The 20,733-nt window shown below is 36.9% G+C and overlaps 1 protein-coding gene across 12 annotated transcripts in view; it reads left to right on the top strand.

Annotated features, from left to right (window-relative positions):
• Positions 1 to 20,733, top strand: part of RIMS1 (regulating synaptic membrane exocytosis 1) — a 302,331-nt gene that overhangs the window by 139,170 nt on the left and 142,428 nt on the right. For all 12 annotated transcript variants that reach the window (XM_066179696.1, XM_066179691.1, XM_066179694.1 and 9 more), the window contains exons 4-6: positions 1,184 to 1,237; positions 4,685 to 5,025; positions 7,265 to 8,136. In XM_066179696.1, coding sequence (XP_066035793.1) covers positions 1,184 to 1,237; positions 4,685 to 5,025; positions 7,265 to 8,136 — 1,267 coding nt within the window. The remainder of the gene's footprint in view (positions 1 to 1,183; positions 1,238 to 4,684; positions 5,026 to 7,264; positions 8,137 to 20,733) is intronic.

Raw genomic sequence — 20,733 nt, 5'->3', positions numbered from 1 at the left:
TATGTGGCACAGGGAACCTTCCTGTGAGCAAGAAAGGGAGAGAACAAACCCAGATAGGAAGAAAAGAGAATAAGAGAGAAGGGAGCTGGGGAGAAGATCTTCGCTTTTGCTGAGCAGGAGCTATTGGATGCACCCAGCTGTCTGTACATTTTGAAAAATATATTTAATGGAAACTTGGAGTCACGAGCACACTTTCATTAGAGAGGCAGAGTTGCTTATTTATTAAGATTTTAGACTAATGTAAGTATTCAAGTAGATTTTCAGCTTTATTTATTTATATTCTAATGGAGTGAAGCAATCATGACATTTTAGCTAGGTTTTATTACAGAAATCATTTTGATATAGCAGAAGAGATAAGTGCAATGCTGTATAATAATTTCAGTGCTTGCTGCATGTTTTTTTGTTATCTCAGAAACATTAAGTGATGCATAGTCTAACTTAATTTTGTGAATGAAAATTTTGCAGGAGCTAATTGTGATTGTTTCTTCTCTTTGACTTTCATGAGATGACTTGTAGAGCGATGGCAGAGCTCTGCTGAAGTTAATGGTGCCTCAGGCAGTGAGGAGGGTCTGCCTAATTAGATCTGTCTGAAATAACTAGTGTCTTCCAAAAGCGTGTAGAAGGAATGTAAATTAAATCAATAACCTGAAAAAATTTTGTGGGTACACCCTTCAGAAGGGAAAGAATTCAGATAGTGTGAAGGTTCAGTAGGGAATAGCATGTGGCCTGCTCTATTAGCACGCTTGTTACGTAATCTGCTGCAAAGGGATGAAGCAGGATCCATGGGAGTCATCCTAACTGTGGAATTTCAATTTCTAAACTCAGGAAGCATAAAAGAGTGTGCTCCTTATGGACCCTCCTCAGAATCCAGGCTTGGGTGAAGGATTTGGGGAACTTGCTCTGATGTCAGTCTGATTTTTGCCTGGCATGTGTCACATACATTTGGTATAACTTTTGTGCCCCCCACAATGTGACTTTAGCCTCCCAGTGCATGTTTGGAAGTTTCCAAATTGGAATTTGAAAAAAAGCCTTTTTTCTGCATTCTAAAATGCAGGTTTTAAATACGTAATTATGTAGAATTGTTCCTATTTTTGTAACTGCAAATGCTTTTTCTGTGTGTTTAGCTATATATATATATTACTTACTATGGGCTCTTTCAAGTTGGAATTTCATGTTGTGTTAGTACAGGAATACTGTTCCTCCTCATTGCGGATCACATTCAGCCGTACCTGTAAGAGTAAGTTTGAGGAATATTTTTTTCTGTTAATGAAATACTCTGTATTCCACATGAAGGCAAGCATGGGATCCTTCTAGCATGTTTTCACGCAGCCTGTGAAGTTTCCACATGAATCTGTGTGGGAACTGTTGACCCACCTGTGCTGAGTCCTGTGTGTGCCACTGGTCTTTCTTGTTATGTAGCAGTAAAGCCCAGAACCGTTTGCTATGCTGTGAAAATGCACTTTTCCCAGAGCCATGCATATGAACGCTTTGAATGAAGAACACTCTTTTACTGGTTCTTTTTAATAGCTTCACGTGTGAAATTGCATTGACATGTGCAAGGATGCAATAAACCAGAAACAAACCCAGAAACAAAAACCAGACTCTGGATGTCTTGAACGACTTAATGTAGCACTTCATCAGAGCTCACTGTCCAGAGGAGAGTAAACAGAAACTCATTTTGAAGTGTCAGGGTAGAGTAAAATTGTCTATCATTCTTCATTTTACTGATGCATCGCGTGGAGGTCCAGAAGCCACATTAGAGAACTGTAATCCTTCATCAGAGCATTTGTTTGGTTGCCTAACATCTGTGGATTGTTAAGATAAGTTATTACACAGACCTGCTTTAGTTTAGATTAGTTTGGACCACGTCCCAGTATATTCAATCAGGATATAGTTCCTGCATGCTGCTAAATTGCTTGCTCCACATACTTCTCTAAAAATGTTTTTCAATATACAGTTTTGCCACTGAAACTCTCCTGTCACCTCAATTTTTGATTTTTTTTTTCCTCTTAAAGAAGAACTTTTTTTTTTTTTCCTTTTGGATCAAATTGATCTCAAGGCAACTGTAGCATTTTTTAATTCCTGAAGAGATTTTTAAACAGGGATGGTAGTATAGCTTCTATGTGAGTATAATACAGATTTCCTACATGCATAATCTGTGGTGATTGGTATGTATTGTGTCCAAGATGCAGAGTTTAAAAATAGCTGTACGAAAATGGGTTTGTATTTGCTTGTCTAGTATTTCTTCTTTCAGTATTCTGTATTTTTCGGAGTCTCTTTGTGCAGTAGCTATTCTTGTTTGTATCTCATAATATTTTGCATTAAATTAATTAAAGTATCAAAGGTGATCATGTAAATTAACAGTATTTTCTTGAAGTTTGTTACATAATTTATACATATTTAAAATTATTGAATATATTAAGTTGTAAAGGAAGTATGTTACATACATACATATGTATGCAATTTAATTGGGATATTTTGCTTTTACTTTAGTATTTCTTATCCTTATCCTTTAAACAAACTTCAGTTTATTAATTTTTTTTATTAACACTTTTTTAATGTTCCTTGGAAACTGATAAAATACAGGTAATGACATTCTTTGTTACTGACTTTGGTTTATAGCACTGACATACATTCTATACACAGACACATTTGCATGCACACTTGCTGTCTAATGAGCTAACAGCTGTGGAAGATCCTATAAAAGCATTTTAAAATGTAGCTTTTTTCCTTTGAGTCTTGCTGGTTTTTTGAATATCTGTAATAATAATCTGATAGACTAAAAGTCTGTTCTATTTAGAATAGGGAGTCTAATAAACTGAATTGCTGGTTTTCGAGTTTTACTAGATGGAATAAATTACATGTTTTGGAATAAAGGGCTTTTTTTTTTTTTTAATAGGTCTACTATTTATCTCTGTCTAAGTTGCTGTTTCTGTTATCCTACTGAGTGTTATTTGTTTTCATCATGATATATGTTTATGCCCCTGCTGGAAAAACTGTAGCTTTTGATTAAGGTTGGGTCTTTTTTAATTAATGTATTAGTAGATAGTTTATTATCTTTCTTAAATAGAAGAAAAATAACAGTCATCTTTTGATAAAATCAACAGTCCTGACAGAGGGTAAAGAGTTGGATGTCTTCTCTGTGTGGCTTGGTCAAACAGTGAAGAAATGCACTTGGAATTTCTGATGTAGTTTTCAGACCTAAAAAGATAGTCTAGAGTGTTTTAAAAGATATTCTAGAGTGTTATGAATAAATGTTAATTATTTTAAATATTTAAAATCACTTAAGTTTTCATTGTGCCTTGTCAGCCACTACCTTCACAGGCCAGAGACTAAAAGAGCTCAGTAGCAGAAGTTTGTTCTGTTTCAATTTCTTCCATGAAGTTTTTTCTTCCTTTTCTTTTTTATTTTAAGTGCTGTATAATTTTGTGACTGTTACATCATTCCTGTGTTTACACAAAATAATTCAAGCATATTTTTCCTTCCAACCTTTGTCATCCTTCGTAGCCTCACTGCAATTTTACCCATTCCTATATACTTTCCATATTAAATTAACAGTTTTTCTTTACCATTTTCCTTAATAATAATCAGCTTTGTTTCCTCTCAACTTCATTTTTATTTCTGATAAAAATCCTCCCTCTTCTATGTCCTTCTATTCATGCATTTTGCCTAGTTTTTCTTCTTTCTGAAAACTGCTTTTTTCTTTGTCTCAATTTTTTCTTAAATTTTCACATACTTTAGTCTTGATTAACCATTTATTTTTCACTGGTGAGTTGCTCCTGTACATAAGACTGTCTCTACAGTATACAGGCTAGGAAGATAGTCTTGCTTTAATGTGTGTGCTCCTGTATATTTGTGTGTAAGGAATTAAATTTAAAAAAAAATTTTAAAAAATTAAAAAAAAACCAGAAGAACCCTAGGCACCACATTCTATGCACACTGCTTAACTGTGATTTACAGGGACAAATTTTTTAATTTATTATTTGCAGCTATAACTCAAAGAGATAATGATGATAATTTGCAAGTAGTAAAAAATATGGTAGTTTTGCATTCTTTTCATTGGTATATTTAGTTTTCTGTTAGTAGATTTCTTAAGGCTTTACTTTACACCTCTAAGTAGTTGCAGTAGGTGTAGCTAAAATCATTTATGGTGCATAATGAATCTATTTGCAGGATAATGTGGTGTTACTTAATGTGAGAAAATTTAATCACAAGAAAATAGTGTGTCAATTTTCTGTGACCACAGAAACTGGGAGTTAGCTGGGCAGGACACTGCCCCCTGAGGTACAAGTCCTGTTTACAGTCTGGTGGGCTTGTCTGTCCTGACAGCGATCCCCTCTGGTGGAAAGAACCCAACCCACCCCCTCTGCATCACCCCCCCCCCCCCAAACAAGCCCTGGCCATGTTGTCGGTGTCTGTTCAGAGGAGAACTAGGGCTGGCCTGAGGGAGGATTGCCACAGGTAGGACGGATGTATATTGACAACACGTTTTGGAGAAGCTCGCATAGCATGTGCCTGTAGGATGCTTGGCTCTAGCCGGTGGAGAAGCATGTTCTGGGTCCTGTCATGAGCACCAGCCTCACTAGCTCAGAGAGCCAGAGGTCGTACCTGCTCTGCAGTAGTGAGCATGCATTCCAGGCTCTGGGAGGTGGCTGCACTGACTCTTCTTGTTGTCTTCAACTAGGTTATGTGGGTATGCAATTTATGTCGAAAGCAGCAAGAAATCCTAACGAAATCTGGAGCGTGGTTTTTTGGAAGCGGACCACAGCCCTCGCCCAGTCAGGACGGGACGCTGAGTGATACGGCAACCGGCGCCAGCTCGGATGCACCGAGAGAAAAGAAAGCAAGGCTTCAGGAGCGATCGAGGTCACAGACTCCCTTAAGTACAGCAGCTGCCTCGGCACAGGAAATCTCTTCTTCCAGTGTGCAACCTGACCGTAGGAAAGGAGCAGAAGTGTCGCAGCCGGCTATGGGCCCAGACCAAAAGCAAGCCTCAAGGTCTAGAAGTGAACCTCCAAAAGAGAGGTAATGCTTTCTGTCTAGATAGAGCCTACAATTATAAATGCTAGCTCAGCTGGGCCTTCAGTATGTTTACTACTGTGCAAAAACAAAGAGTAAATTGATTTTGCTGACCAGGGAAGGATAAATCTTTGCTAGCAAATACATTGTCTATCTTGGTCTGAGGAGAAAAAAATGTATTTTATGGATATTCCCATATACTTTAATGCATTTGGTGTACACTTTTAATATAGAATTGTAGGTTACTTTTAAATATTAAATTTGACTGGTATTTTAAAGTTATTAGACAAAGAGCAAGACTAGCTTTCTCTAACTTTCAAAGCAACACTCTCCTGAAAAAGCCATACCTAAGCAATCGAAAAACACACCCTGTGGAATTCTTTCAGATAACCTTATGTTTTATCTCTTCATCAATGATATTTCCAAATTTATTGTTAAAAATAATACAGTTAAAAGACCTTGTTTACATGTGCAAAGTTAACATTCGTGTAGAACAGGAGTAGTACCATCTTGAATTCAGAACAAGTTGTTTGCAAGAATAAAGCAACCAGAAGCAAACTTTTTTAAGTGTGTAAATGAAGTAATTCCTGAGCTGCATTCCATGTGGTGAATGGGTTGAGGAGTAGCAAATCAGGAGAGGCTAATGCTATGAAGCAGTTGTTGTTCTTTTGGCTGCTGCCTGGCAGATGGCAGAGCATTGAGGAGGGAGCCTGTGACAACAAAACAGGAGTCTGCCATAGAAGATTCTCCAGATTCGGGCCAGAATGGTTGATGATTTCTTTACCCCTAGCTTTTGGAACTTAAAATGGATGATGAGCAGTGGCTAGTAACTTACTGTGTGGGTGAGATCTGTCTGGGTTTAACTGTATCAAATTCAGGTTAATGTTATGTATATGTATTGTGTAAATGAACACATGATGCCCTCCTCTAATTCTGGTGACTTTTGTCCCCCAGCACAGGGAAGGCCTCCAGAGCAGTTGTAACTTTCAGGGCAGCAAAACACTTTACATTTCTGCTTTGCTGCCCAAAAGTGAGATGTTCATATTAGTTGTACAAAATTAGTGTTCTTTACTTGTTACAGTAATTTCCAAGCATTCTGATTGAAGATCATCTATAGTAAGCTCAGGTTCCATTAATAGTCGAAAAACTCAGGAGGAACAGGAGACGGGGGGGGGGGGGGGGGGGGGAAGAGACTTAATGTGTAGCTTAATGTGGCTGATGTCCAGCTTTGTTCTTTGTGAGAGTCTTTGATATGTAATCCAAAGATGTGTCAGTTGTGGAAGGGAAGATTCAGTGCCACAAAGCAAAGTAATAGTGGCTTTGTCCCAGTGTGCATTCTTCTCCAATACACTGTATAACTGGGTTCATCCTTCTTCAAAATCAATGGATTCGCATGTGAACTGCTAAATGAAAGGGCGACTGGAATGATGAGAGAAATAAAAATACCTATCATATGGGAATTTTATGATTATTTGGCTTGCTTATTTTCCCAAAGCAGAATATGAAAGAGAAAAAACAAAGTTCATGCAGCCTCATTATTTATTGTTTTGTACTTATGTCTGCATAGAGAAATGAACTTCTCCTCCTCTTATTACTGGAGAAAGGAACGCCATTAATTTATCTCAAGGAATCAATTTGCTTTCCTTTACATGCTTATGAAATGGGCACTTATTTTTAGAGTTTCAAAAAGATAAATCAAACTAGTTTAAATATAATTTCCAGATATATCATCGTTTGCATTTTTTTTTATATCTATATTACTTCTTTCTGTAATGTTATTGTGGTAGATACTCCATTTGGTGGTATTTATATCTGTGCTGTCTGGGCTGTCAGGGCACTTGAAGTGAATTGTATGGCTAGTCTGTAACTCTCATGACTGCTGCCAGAAAAATAGAGAACATACTCCAGTACTCTGTCATAATGCTGCAGTTACTACAAAGATATCTCTGGGTCTTCTTACTCATGTGGGTAAATTATCTCTATCCATGTCAATATATATTTTTTTTAATTTTACTTATTAATTGGACCATTCATAATTTATGTTTCTGTGGACTCTGGAAGTTGTTTCCTATTGGAGAATAAAATTAAGATGGAAGTATTAACAGATTTAATTTGTGTTAATGGATTCAGTATTTTCTGTTTTACCACAGCTTACTCTGGTTTTGAATTTGTTTTCCATAACTGTGTGCAAGTATTTCTATTTTCCAATCAATTCTTCATGTTACTGTACTCCTTTTCATTGTAGGAAGAAGGCAGTGTTGGTTTCTGACCAGAATGGCAAAGGTGTAAAGAGTGAGCGTAAGCGTGTGCCAAAATCCTCACTTCCAAAAGAAGGACCAACAGATGACAGGGAGCGCAAAGAGCGGCATGAAGGTAGAAGGCTGGAGAAAGGCAAGTCACAGGATTACCCAGACTTGCCAGAGAAACTTGAGGAAGGCAAAGTGCCTGATGATGAAAAACAAAGGAAGGAAGATGAATATCATACCCGTTACAGGAGTGACCCAAATCTGGCAAGATATCCTGTAAAACCACACCCTGAGGAGCAGCAGATGCGCATGCACGCCAAAGTTTCTAAAGCCCGGCACGAGAGAAGACACAGTGATGTAGCTTTGCCACACACAGAAATGGAGGAAGCGGAGGTACCTGAGAATAAATTAGGAAAACGCTCACAATTACAGGGAACTCAGGACAGAAAATCTCTTGTGGAAACTCAGAGGTCGTACTCTATAGACAGAACAGGTGATGTAAGAATTTCTGTTTCTAAACAATTAACTAATCATAGCCCACCAACTCCCAGGCATAGTCCAGTTCCTATAGAACACGTAGAATACAAGAACCACGATTCCTTTATAAAACAGAGCCGCCTTGATCCTAGCTCTGCTATTCTCATGCGAAAAGCAAAGCGGGAGAAAATGGAGACCATGCTAAGGAATGATTCCCTTAGCTCTGACCAGTCGGAATCAGTGCGGCCATCCCCTCCAAAGCCTCATAGAGCAAAAAGAGGCGGAAAGAAAAGGCAGATGTCAGTTAGTAGCTCAGAGGAAGAAGGGGCATCAACACCAGAATATACTAGCTGTGAAGATGTGGAGATAGAAAGTGAAAGTGTCAGTGAAAAAGGTAAGGACTTTTCTGTATATTATGCACATGGCCATGATTGGGGAAAAAAAAAAAATCTGTATTTTTCTCTCTCTTTTCCTCTTTTTAATCATACACTTTTTCCCCCTTGCCTGTCTTTTTTTGCCAACTGAGAAGTGTCTTATACCTGGTTAATTTGGTTTACGATGTTTCCTTTTGCATTCTTAGATGAGGTGGTTACAGGTAGCTTCAGCTGATGAGTTGCCTTTTCATTCTCTTCCCTCTTTCACCTGGAACTGACAGAACTCAAGGGTTCTAGTCTACTCTCTTGATGATATCTGTACTCCTTTGGTCATTACTTCATTCTTTTGTCTGTATGTAGAACAGTTTTCTGTGGATGGATTGAAATGAAAAGTGAGTTCTGTAACAGTCAGAGGAGACCATTATAAAGCATCAAAAGATACGCAAATTTTGACTACATTTAAGAAAATATCAAAAATCTACCAGAGTTCATTCTTTCCAAGGACAAGTAGTTGTGGGGCAAAGGGAGTGTCGTGTAGAAAAGAAACGAGAATTGACAAAGTTGTTGTCTAGATGAATTTTCTCTCGAGCTAAGAAGTATGTTTAAAATCTGTTATTTCAGTTTGTCTTCATCTGTTGATGGTAACACTGAGTAGCAAGGAGTAAGTTGTAGTACACTGTGTGCTTTAAACAAAGCTTTTCTTCCAGCTGAAGTAGTTAATCAAATTTAGGAACAGTGAACAAATAAAATAAGCATTGTCAAAAAAGACTGGGGCAGAACTTAGCAACAGTCTTATAATCCTACTTTGTCTTTAGGTGACTGTACAGTGAGCTAAAAGCTTTTTGTGTCTTTGGAAGTAGCTTTTAGCTCCTTAGTTTAACTCTCTGTGTTTGTACCCTGAAAGTTTCTTGCTGGTACTCATACTGAAAATGCCAAAGGCTTGTCTGCATTGCCTTTTAGTTCCTGGCTCTGTTTCCTGACATGTCTGTTATCATATAAGCTACCCTGTCTGTCTGTGTTTATCTGATGTTGTGGTCTCCTAGCATCACCTCAGACTCCAGGAGTACATAGCAAAGATAGCAGATTTCACTCCTATCCCATCCGAATAACTGCTTGTTTTAACTTTCTAAGCATGAGCTTTTCCATTTTAAATATGGAAACTTGCTTTTCTGATCATTTTTTAAGGAGGAACGGTGATCATACTCTGAAATTTTATTCCTGATTCCATTCAAACATAAAATAAAATCTCACTTATTAGACTGAATTTTCTCAAATACTGTAATGTATCACACAGATTTGTACAGTTTCCATCCTTGGACATGCTCAAAACCCAGATGAAGAAGGTCCTGAGCAATCTGCTCTGCTGACACAATTTTTGAGGGGAGTGTTTGAACTAGAGACTCACAGAGGTCCCTTCCAGTCTCAACTATTCTGTCTTTCTAAGACAGCACATCTCTTTCCCTTATTTTGTAGCAATGTTTTAAACTGACATTTAGATTTGTGTAATTTTCCCTGACTCCATCTGTTGGTAGTAGAAGTCAGTAATATAACATTTCTTTTCCATCTTTGTCTTTTGCTTTCATTACATTTATCAGTTCGAGGTTGCTTATGAAGTAGACAGAATTTCCTATAATCAGTGTAGTTTATTCTTATGAAGTAACTGAAAGGCTGTTGTTACATAAGTCAAATCCAGGCTGCAAGGTACTGATACTGATATAATTATGTTGATATAGTTTGTGTTACAATAGTCTTTCATAAATAAAATCTTCAGTAGCTGCTTTCAGGCTCAGCTTCTGACCAATTTCCCACTGTATTGTTAAAACATTAAGGCTTGGATTTTTTTTCCTTCAGTGTTATGAATTCCAGAGGATTTCAGATGTTGGTAAAGGCTTATGTTCTCAGTGACTAAATCAAGTTCTTGGTTACCTCCTAGATACATGTTTAGGGTCCTCCTTTACAGAGTGGAGATCTTGGTTTGTATCATATTAGAGTGCTACCTCACTGTATTTGAATAAAAATTATTGATAGGAGTATGTTAGGGACCTGTCTGACCACTGACCTCCACATAAGTGATTTATATTTTTGAGCATTCCTTGGGACTTTGTATCTAATTGTCAGCATAAACATATATGTGTGTGTGTACGGAGGGGTATTCAATGCATGAATTACAGAGATATATTTATTAATTTAATAGCTCTGATATTGAGCCTTTTTTTTTTCCTGATTTTTGATATGACTTTTCCATAACAAAGACTGTAAATGGAAAGCCTTTGAAGATGGGGCTGTATAGCCCATAAAGAAGAGATAGGAAATGTGAATACAAATGAGAAAGCAAAAGCATTTTTGATAGTAAAGTATCCAATTATTTTTGCAGTTACATTTTCATCAGTACTTGAAATACTCTGGAGTATTTAATAAAAATAGATGGAAAGACAGGAGATTTTATTACCTAAGAAAATATTTTAGAAATCCCCCAGCACTCTAAAAGAATATGTGCTACAGTAATAAAAGGATTTAGCTTTAAAGATATATAAATATTTATAAATAATTTTTAAATGCTCCTATTATAACCCTGGTCAAAATCCCATTCTTTGCAATTTAACAGCATTGTTACAAACAGAATTTCACTAGAATTTATTCAGTTCTTTCCTTGTAATTTGGGAGAGGTACTGCACAGGTTCAAAGTTATAGTACTTTATAAGCCCAGGAGGGTCTGGAATCCATCCTCTTTTATCTAAATGTCAGCTCAGTCAGAAACCTGGTACCAGAGTAATACAGATGGAGCTAGAAACTTTGAATGGCCCTAAAAAAACACCCCAAGACCTCAAAATTAATGTTTACATTTGGTGATTGCCAATATGAAATGATCTGCAACTAAGCAATAAAGATGTACTATTTTCAGTTCTATGTTGAACAAATAAGATAAGAGTTTCTGTGAGAAACAGCTTACAGAGATGTTTAAAAGCAAATGTTTCCCCAGAGAAAGATACAGTACAGGTAGTGCAGATCAGACTGTATTAGGAATCAATATCCAAAAATGTCATATAAAGCAGATACTGTGCACGTTATGTTTTAACATTTGCATTTCCTAGAAACAGAGTAGTATTGCATTACCCCATCATCTGAGCCCAAAAGACTTTCAAAGAAAGCAACCTAATTTAGCTAGTAAATCCCCTGGTATTTACTGTAACCATTTAATATGTATTTCTTCAAAATTACTCAAAAAATTATGCACAAACACTGGGAGATAATTTCTTTCCAAAATATAAATTTCTTTTGCAATCCACCAGGATTTTCCTTCTTTGCTGGAGGATCCAAAGATTTATAACAAATTGTTTCCATGTTGGAGTGAATCTAGAGAAAGAGCTCTTTACAGTGTCCAAAAAAATGGATGAATGTCATCTCAAATTCTTATTCAATTATCTACACCCTTTACAGGATGCTACAGATTGCTGGTAATCATTTTCATTCCATTACCATTATTAATGAGGCTGTAGAACTCCTTTTTCTGAAATCCTTAATAGTTGAACAATAGGTGGACTGAATTTCCAGTGAAGTCCTGGCAAGGTGAAAGAAATCCTTGTAGAAGACATAAATTGCATTCATACTTGCTTCAAAGACAAGCTAAAATAACATAAACCAGACTATTAAAAATTAAATCCAGACCTCATTTTAAAACAGTTTTTGTCTACTGCCATTCAGTAAAGAATGCAAATTGTGTTTGGCGTAAGTTTGAAAAAAAGTATTTTCTTTGAAGATGAAAAACAAGAATTTGTGTAGAACTAGTTTATTTGTGTCCAGATGAGGTTATATAAAAGTTATATCCATTGATAAATACAAGAGATTCTCCAGAATTTGTCATACAGCCTTTGACACTGGAAGATAAAGTATGGTTGGAAACTGGAGCAATGCTGAGGAGGTACTGCTCCAGTACTTTTATGTAAATAAACATGCTATGCTAATGATTTTACATTTTGCAGACTTATTGTTCATATTTTCCTAAATGTGTATTTTTTTCACACGCTTTAGGCTTAGTATTACGACTAACACTCACAAATTGGTGGTAAAATGTTGAAAACCTGAGTAAAACTCACTCTGTATACTTGCTAATGGATTTATTTGGAAGTGAGGAGAGCATGATAGAATTGGTGCCTTCTTTGAAAAACAAACTCGTGAAATGGCTTTCTGTTTTCTTTCAGAGAAGATGTGATTTTTTCATTCATAATGCCTTTCTTGTGGTACTGTGAGGAACAGAGCGACCCAATTTAATTTAATTTAATTTCATTCTTATGACATTAATTCCTGGTTAGAAAATGTTATGGGCAGCGGTCTTGCTGTTTTCTTGGTTTATTCCCAGGTGTGAAGCAGGAGGAGATGACGTGGTGGTCATGAGCAGAAAGGGATGTTGTGGTTTGCTGACAAATATGTCAGTACTGGCTCAGCTCCAGGCTAAAAGGATCTGGCCCCTTTCTCCATCCTTTTCTGGCGTTTCCAGGGTCCCTTTGGGTGCTCGTGCTTGGTGGTACTCCCAGGGGAAGGAGAGAATAAATTATATCCTTGCCCCAACGATTAGTTCCAGGCTCTGTAAGCATTCCTGACACGGAAGGTAGCTTGGGTGCTGAGAGAGAAACCACAGTAGGGCCTATAAAGGAACCCAAAGAAAACATCAGGAAAGGGCTGTAGAGAAGAGGAGACTGGTTAGAAATGGTTTTAGTTAAACTTTTTGACTGAGATTTTTTTTCAGTCTGGAATGTAGGCAAGTCAAATTGTACTATAACATCTGCTAGCATATTTTAACATCTGTTTGTGTGGAGAGTTGGGCATGGAGTTTTAAAACTGGAGCAGAATTTGTTTAAAAGTGCAACTGAGATTTAACTTAGTGTAAAATAAAACACCCTTCCTAGGAAGATTGCTGGGTTTTAGAAATTAGTTCAAGTTTATCTTCTAGTCCTTGTGCAGTAATTTAGACCTACATCTGATTCGGATTTTAATGAAAATATAATTTAAAATTACTCTAGTTTCAGAGTTTTGTTCATTGCTAACATTATTCAATGCTATCAGTATTCATTGCTTTTGAGCAGCTGAAATTATTTACAGTGCTTGTGGAGCTGTAAATAAGTGCTCGTTAAATTAGAGTGGGGCAGTAAAAAGTCTGGTTTGTGTATATGAAATTATTTTAAGTACATGCATATACAAGTGGGATGAGCTGAACATGAGTGGGGGAAAAAAAGTGAAATAGTTTCCAAGATATCCTGCATTTCAGAGAAATATGTAACCATATAAATGAGGCTGTCATAGAAGATATCTGGCTGAATTTTTCTCTAAAATCCTCATACAGCCCTTTTTCTAGTTTACCTTAAGAAGATTGTGAGCATTCTGGAGAAAGTTCAGAGGAAAGAGCAAAGTATCACCAAGAGGTCTAAACATGAGAGGTGGGATGGATTGTGGTTGAATAGTTTAGGGAAGAAGTGGAAGTGAAAAAAGGAAAACTGGAAGAAGTAGCTAGAGGGAGAGAGGTTTGAGCGCATGCTCCTCTCTTCCCCTGGAAGGCGGAGTTACTGCTAGGCAGGTTGAAGCTTGCTGCCAGAAACCATGTTAACCCTGAGGGCAGATAAGCAAAGTTAAGGAAAACTGTAATCATAATTTCTTACTCAGTTGAAATGGAGGATTCCTGAAAATAAAAATAATTTTCTTCAGAGCCTGCACTGACATTGCTCTATGCTAGCAATGCTGCTGCTGTTCCTGTGGCAGGATCTGATCTAAGTTGGGAACATCTGGGGCTAAATTCACAGTACCCCTATCTGTACCTTACTCTTTGTTTTTCAGCCTGTAAGCCATTTCCAGTACAAATTTGCATAATAATCTGATTTCTGGAAAGGAAAGAAGTAATAAAGCTTTTGACTTACCAAGATGATGTCACAAACTGTTAAGTCTTGATTTCTTTCATATCTATGGCAGTTGGCAAGGCCTTATGTTTCAGTACTATTAATATGCCCTGTCTTCTGGGTTGCTTGATTTTTCACAAGTTCATGATTTTATTGGTTGTTTGTTCTTTGTCGCTTACCTTTCTTCTGCACATCTAATTCATGAGAAAGCAACAAATTTGCCCTGATAGTATTTTTTCCTGTCAGAGAAGTAGTAAGATGTAGTAGTAAGATGATTACTTTCATTACAGAAGGGCAGATACTGAAGCATGGATGGATTGGAGTCTTATATTCAAAAACACTTAATGTTTGACATCAGGGTACCTTTACTTTCAGGAGCTATCAGAGTGTTTGAACTTACAGAGAAAGTGAGGAGTTCTATAGGCTTCTCATGAAAGATTAGTTCTCAAGAACATTCATTTTTCCGTACAGAAACCATTGCAGGTAGCAGGCTTGAGAATGTGAGCGTGAGCTCTGGGCCGTGGAGCACTTTTTGAGGGCCTTAGAGGGAGATGAAAAAGCTTTTGGAAAGCTTGCCCTAATTTTAGCTGCTGAGCAGTACTTTAAAAAGTACTTTTTAAAGTACTGCTATGAAGTTAACTGGACTTAAAACTCGGTAACTTGATACATGGCATGGTGTTATAGCCAGAGGTTGATTCTTTTCCTACACTTCTGCAATTCAGTATTTTTTATATGCATGTATTTTTTGTATACCATAAAAGTTATGTGAGCTGCTACTCAGCATTTACTGTTACTCTTTTGATCTGAGAACTTAGAGAAAACGATGAAATGTGAAAGATGAACCAAACTGAGCTTGGTAAAGCTGCATAACTAGATGGTCTGTGCAGTGCACTGAAGGATGAGTTTAGGTCTTGGAACTGAAATCCAAACCTTTGCCTTTTTCCACCTGTATGGGAAGTCTGTCCCACTTTGGGGAAAAAATGAAAGGCTATGAGAGAAAAGGTACATTAATTACTGGCTTCTAGAATAATATGTGCACTGTTATTGATTTTAATTTTAGTTAATTATAGAGTTAACTAGAAACAAACATCTGATTCTGTTATTTTCTGGTTAGTACTTTGTGCTAATATTTTTCTGATACTTTTCCATATATTTTTTAGTGTACAATAACACAATTGCTGTAATACACAGGAACCATTCTAGTTTCTTTTTTTAAGCATTACTTTGAGTAGATAGATTGGTCTAAATGAGTTTTCTAAAATATGTACACTGACAAATAGCTCTAGGAAAAACTTGATTGTGTCAGAAAGAAAGTTAATAATTATGAGATGCCTGTTTCTTTTGAATAGATACGCACGGTTTCATCCTGTTTCTGTCCATTTTGAATGTCCCTCTGAAAACTGTTTTCCCATATTTGCTCATGTGTTTTTGTATTCTTCTGATGGTTTCTTTGTTCCTTCTTTCTCCTGTACAACATGTGGGCTTCAAAATCAGGGATTCCTGATCTACACTTTGTAATCTTTTAAGCTGATTTTTATCTCTGTTTCTCCTGTGATGCCAAGCTCAATGTGTTATGGTTTCAAATATGCCCACCCCATTCGTGATATTTACTGACTAGTAAATGAAAGGGCCATTCTTTGACCTTTTTGGCCAAGTAATGAATTGCAGCGCATTCTTGAACTCCTCAAGAGAAGGGTGTATGGAAGCTGTCTGTTAGGGTTTATTCTTGGCCTGTGTCCTGGCTAGTAGTAAACAGAGAGTGCTAGCTGGACCAGGGCACAACTGTTCCAGGGATTACTCTAAAGGCACAGGATGAATGACAACCCATTTGGCACTGGCTAAGACAATGGTATAAGTTGTAGTCACTTGTTCCTTATTTATTTGTCTGCTATTTTATTGCCTTGTATTTAAATTGCAAGCCCAGTGGAGCCCAGATTTTCTTTTTATGATTGTACATTGCCTAATTTGGTGAGATTTCAGTACATGACTGAGACTCCAACTTGCCCTGATGACAATAAATTAGAATGCTTATTTAGTGCAAGGATGTATTATTGCTAAGTACCTCTCTGGTCCATTTGTCAGCATCCGGCAGAATTTCAGGTTATGTTCTCTTGTCCTCTGACGTGCTTGCGTTCTCTCATGGAGAGCTGCAGGTTGCCTCCATGAGTCTAGATGCCTGTTTTCACTACATGCTAATTTGCTGCTAATCAGCTAAATTACCATTTTATTTGCCTGTTTGGTTTTCTTATCAGGTATCAAAGTGATTCATGGATGTATACTACGTATATTTCTGTGCTTATAAGTATTGTGAAACTCTTTTCTTTCATTTTTTCAGACCTCATAGCCTTTTCAGTTTGTTTTTGGTTATTTTGGTTTTGTGGGCCTTTTTCCAATGGCATTGTGGGGTTTTGTTTTGACTTTGTTAATTTGTTTGTTTTACTGATGGAGCCACCACTAAAAAATACAACAATGTGTTATTTGTGTGCATTGGACCTTTCTACTCTTTTCAATTTTTACACCGTCCTCCCCCCCCCCGTCCCCCCACCGCATTTTTAAGACCTTAACATAATGATTCTGATAACTGATCAGGTTTGTTTTCTGGTCCAAGAAAAAGACTCTTCTAAGGTTTGAATTCAAAGGGAGACAGGGGTTTTGTTTTGCCATTCAGCTTGAAGATACGTAAGGACAGGGAAGAATTTTACAGTTCTGTTTTCAGTGTGATATGTGGTTTTGTCTTTCCTGCATAAATTTGCTGTGAGAATAGAAAGCCTGCAAGCACGACACATGCAAAGTGTAATATGCAACAGTGATTTTGCATTGGCTAAGGCACGTAGCAGACACCCATAACCTACATGCTGCTGGTCCAACATGCTGTTAGTCAGTTCACCACTCCCTTTGTAGATATCCTGCTGCTCTAGATGTTAAAAGCTGAATTTGTAACTTTTTTAGGTATTCCAGCACTTTAAATCTCTGTATTTTTACATGTCTAATGTCTTAAAAATACCTCTCTTATGCATGAGTTTCTCAGTGCATACCCTTGACTGACTGCAAAAATTGTATATGAAGAGCTTTCTAATTTTTAAACAACTTCAGCCTTTTTTTGAAAGAGGGTGGCAGCGTTGGAAATACTGTGATGCTATGCAGTAAATGCATGCTCACATCAGTAATGTTTTAGACCCTCAATATCAAATATTTTATTACACATTCTTTTAAGCCATGAAGGAACTTCTAATAAAACATTTTATTTAGAATAAATTCTTTCTACATTTTCTTCCTGTCTATAAACATGACCTTTTCTGTTTTAAAAAAGAAAATATCAGCATTCTTTACTTTGTGACCTGTGTCTTTGCTGTGCCTTATGAAAATTGGACCAAGTCTAACTTGCTCCATTGAGCAAGTTGACAAATGTGTATTGTATGCTTCATTTGGGCCATAATTAGCATGGGATTATTTTGCAGTGTTCAATGCAGATATGCAGAGAATTTAAGGATGTATTTAAATTCCACTACACAGAGGTTTTGATTGCATATTGGGTCCTAGTTTAAGAGATATGATACTAGTTGGGGGAACTGTATGAGGTAAAGGAATAAGTAAAATTATTATATTCATAGAATGGCTTGGGTTGGAAGGGACCTTAAAGATCATCTGCCATGGGCAGGGATCCACCCACTAGACCAGGTTGCTCAATATCCCATCCAACCTGCCCCTGAGCACCTTAAAGGATGGGGCATTCTTAACTTCTCTGAGCAACCTGTTTCAGTGCCTCACTACTCTCTGAGTAAATCATTTCTTTTTAACATCTAATCTAAATCTCTTCTCTTCTGGTTGGAAACTATTCCTCCTTGTCCTACCATTATCTGCCTGTGTAAAAAAGTCACACTCACTCTCTTTTATATTCCTTGACTACCTCTCAGGCATGTGTAATTCAAGATGAAATGTTTTCAGACATGCAGCAACATGTACACATTAATTTCTAGAATGTAAAGTTCCAGTATTTGTAACCTAGTCCTCAATTTTGCAATTCTTCCCTCTGCAGTATGAGCTTCAATTCTAGTTAGCTATTCTCAAAATGATTGTTGGAAAAAAAAAAGTTCTATATAAAGCAACTTACTTTACTAGTTTTCTAATGAGCCCAAGTTCTCAGCATATTTTAGAATTTTCATGGAATAGATTTGTGTAGACTTCAGAGCACACACTTCTTTCTTCCTCTAAAATTCTGTGGGTGCTCTAGATCTGCTTACGAGTTGTCAGTTGCAGAGTAGAAGTCACTTTCTGAATCAGAGGTGAGCTTTGAAATTTACTTCTTGTAGTAACAAGTCACTGTATATATTTTAATAGTTGGCTTGTTATTAATTTTGTTGTTTTAGTGAAAACATAGGTACCTTTTCACTGGATATGTAAACTCAAATATAAATGTAACTTGCTATAAATTCAATTTGTAAAACTTTGCTAGTTTCAATAAAGTTTATGAACTAAATACAATAAATTAGCTAATACATAGAAATAATCTAAAAATATAAAATAAAATTACATCAAAGTTTAATATGGTTACATTATAAAAGTAGGTAAAAATTCTACATTTTTATGCTATGTTATTAAAATAATAAGGTTTTAATAATTTATTTTGTCCTGTTGCTCAGAGAAAGAAAAAAAACCTCAGACATGGCCCTTTTTAATCCATAAGGCCACATGTTCTTAAACCATTAAAATTGTGCTTAATGAGCCACTAGATGGGGCAGCCAAATCTCACTTTTTTATCAGCCTCTGTGCAAGACAGTTTTTCTCTCAGCACAGAGAATCTAGAAATGCAGGCACACTTTACTACGTGAATCAATAATTTAAAAACCTCTTTCAGATCTTATCTGCATGTGCATTTTTTTTCCATAGGCAGATTTATGCTGTCCTGTAGCTTTAGTGTTACAAATAGTGTATGGGATGTATTCTGCATATGGAAATTACACTGACACAACTAACTCTATGGAAGCAGTTATTCATTTCTTGAATTGAGTCCTATCCTCAGGGAAAAAAACCCACAAATCATAACGAGGAAAATATACTCTTGTTTGAGGATCATGAGGCAGAATTTCAAAATTTGGGAGGTACAGAGTTACACATTTACACATGGGTCTCTGTGTTTGTGCTTAAGAAATCTTGGTGAAGCTGCTTATTCTCTCCCTACTTACCCAGAGTATCCTTCCAGCCTAATTTTCTAATGTGTAAGAAACACTTGTTTAATGAGACCACATTATTTGCTTCAGAAATGCTGCAGTCAAGTGAGTTCAGGAACAGAAAGAATATATACAATAATGTATAAGAAAGAATGTTTCCATATTCTTTGTTTTACTGTAGTTTCAAAGCATTCCTAAGACAAGATTTTTCTGGGAGGTGTACAAGTTTGTGATGTGATGTATATGTTTGTGTGAAATGGAATGTATGTGTGCTATTAGAAGGTACTCCAGTGAGTCTGTTCCTGTTAAATACTTCAGGGATCATGATCTGTATTGTCCCAGTGGTGGGGAATAGAGCTATGTGTGAATATAAAATCCTGCAAATTTTTGTTTTATTCTTTGCCTTTGTCATGTCTTTGAAAGTCAGAATGTTCTGCATTAAAGATCGTCAGCAGGTGTCACGAGAGGAAATGTCATTCTGAAGCAGCTGGGTACAGTCCTTGAAGTGCCTCAGCCCTGCTCCCAGCCTCTGAGGTGGGAATTTCAGATCCTGGCACTGGTATCCTGTCAGTTTTGGATAGGAGTGACACACAGCTTTGCAGAGCAGGAAGCTCCTGCTGTGCAAAGCAGTGCTCCCCAGGTGACTTTCTCTAACCTGCGTACACTTTACACAGTTCTCAGCTGAATTATGAGGTGAGCAAAAACTTCTGCTCTGGCAGTGAATACTAACCAGTGTCATGAGCTGAGGGCTAGTGATAGCCACGTTTCTTTCAACTCTGCAAGATCCTGGGTCATTCAGAAGTGTAGTGCCAGCTCTTGCCTGTCATGCTCCAGAGTGCTACCACAGGAAACTGCTGTAAGTTTATATCAAAATACATAGTATGCCAAAGAATTTTGTATTCTCTATAGGCTCAGATTTTACTTAAAATATATTATAAAAGTGACTTGCACTTACAGATAAAATAGAACCTTGCAAAGGAACTCAGAAATACAGTTTTAAATAGATGTGGGTTCTCAAAACTTACTGGTGCTTGCTGTTTCTGCCAATTTTTGTGTAACACGCTGAACCTTATCAGTATACTCAGGTAGGTTCGGTTATCTCTGATGGGAGAGGCATAAAGGGTTTGCCAGCAGGAGAGTTGTCACTCTCTTTAAGCAGACAATGTCTGGGGAAGGGCAAAGCTGTCCCCTTTGACTGGAACTGGAACTGAATGTTTAGGAATAAATCCGGTTGTGCTGCTGCTCTTTTCCACAGAAAAGTTGCTCTGAAATCAATTATAAAACAAGTTGGTTAATCTGTTCCTGTTACCAAGTTTTAAATATCGCTGCTAAGAACGTCTTAGGGAATGACTATTCCTACAAACTACTGAAACACTTAGGGAGACATTAATTTTTCCAGTGAGCAGTTGTTTTTTTCTTAAACAAATATACCATTTACACTTTGACTTCTCTTCAAATATATCCTTAAAAATTCTAGTATATCAGCATTGTTTCTCTTAAAAAAAAGCTGCAACAACAAATACTGATATTAATTTTAGGCATGTTGCCATCGTAACATAAGTTA

Source organism: Chamaea fasciata, unplaced genomic scaffold, assembly GCF_029207755.1.
Source record: "Chamaea fasciata isolate MVZ Bird 193981 ecotype frontalis unplaced genomic scaffold, bChaFas1.0.hap1 SCAF_3, whole genome shotgun sequence".
NCBI classification, from domain to species: Eukaryota; Metazoa; Chordata; class Aves; order Passeriformes; family Sylviidae; genus Chamaea; species Chamaea fasciata.
The sequence above is the reverse complement of the archived record's forward strand: the minus strand, read 5'-3'. Positions and strand labels throughout refer to the sequence as shown.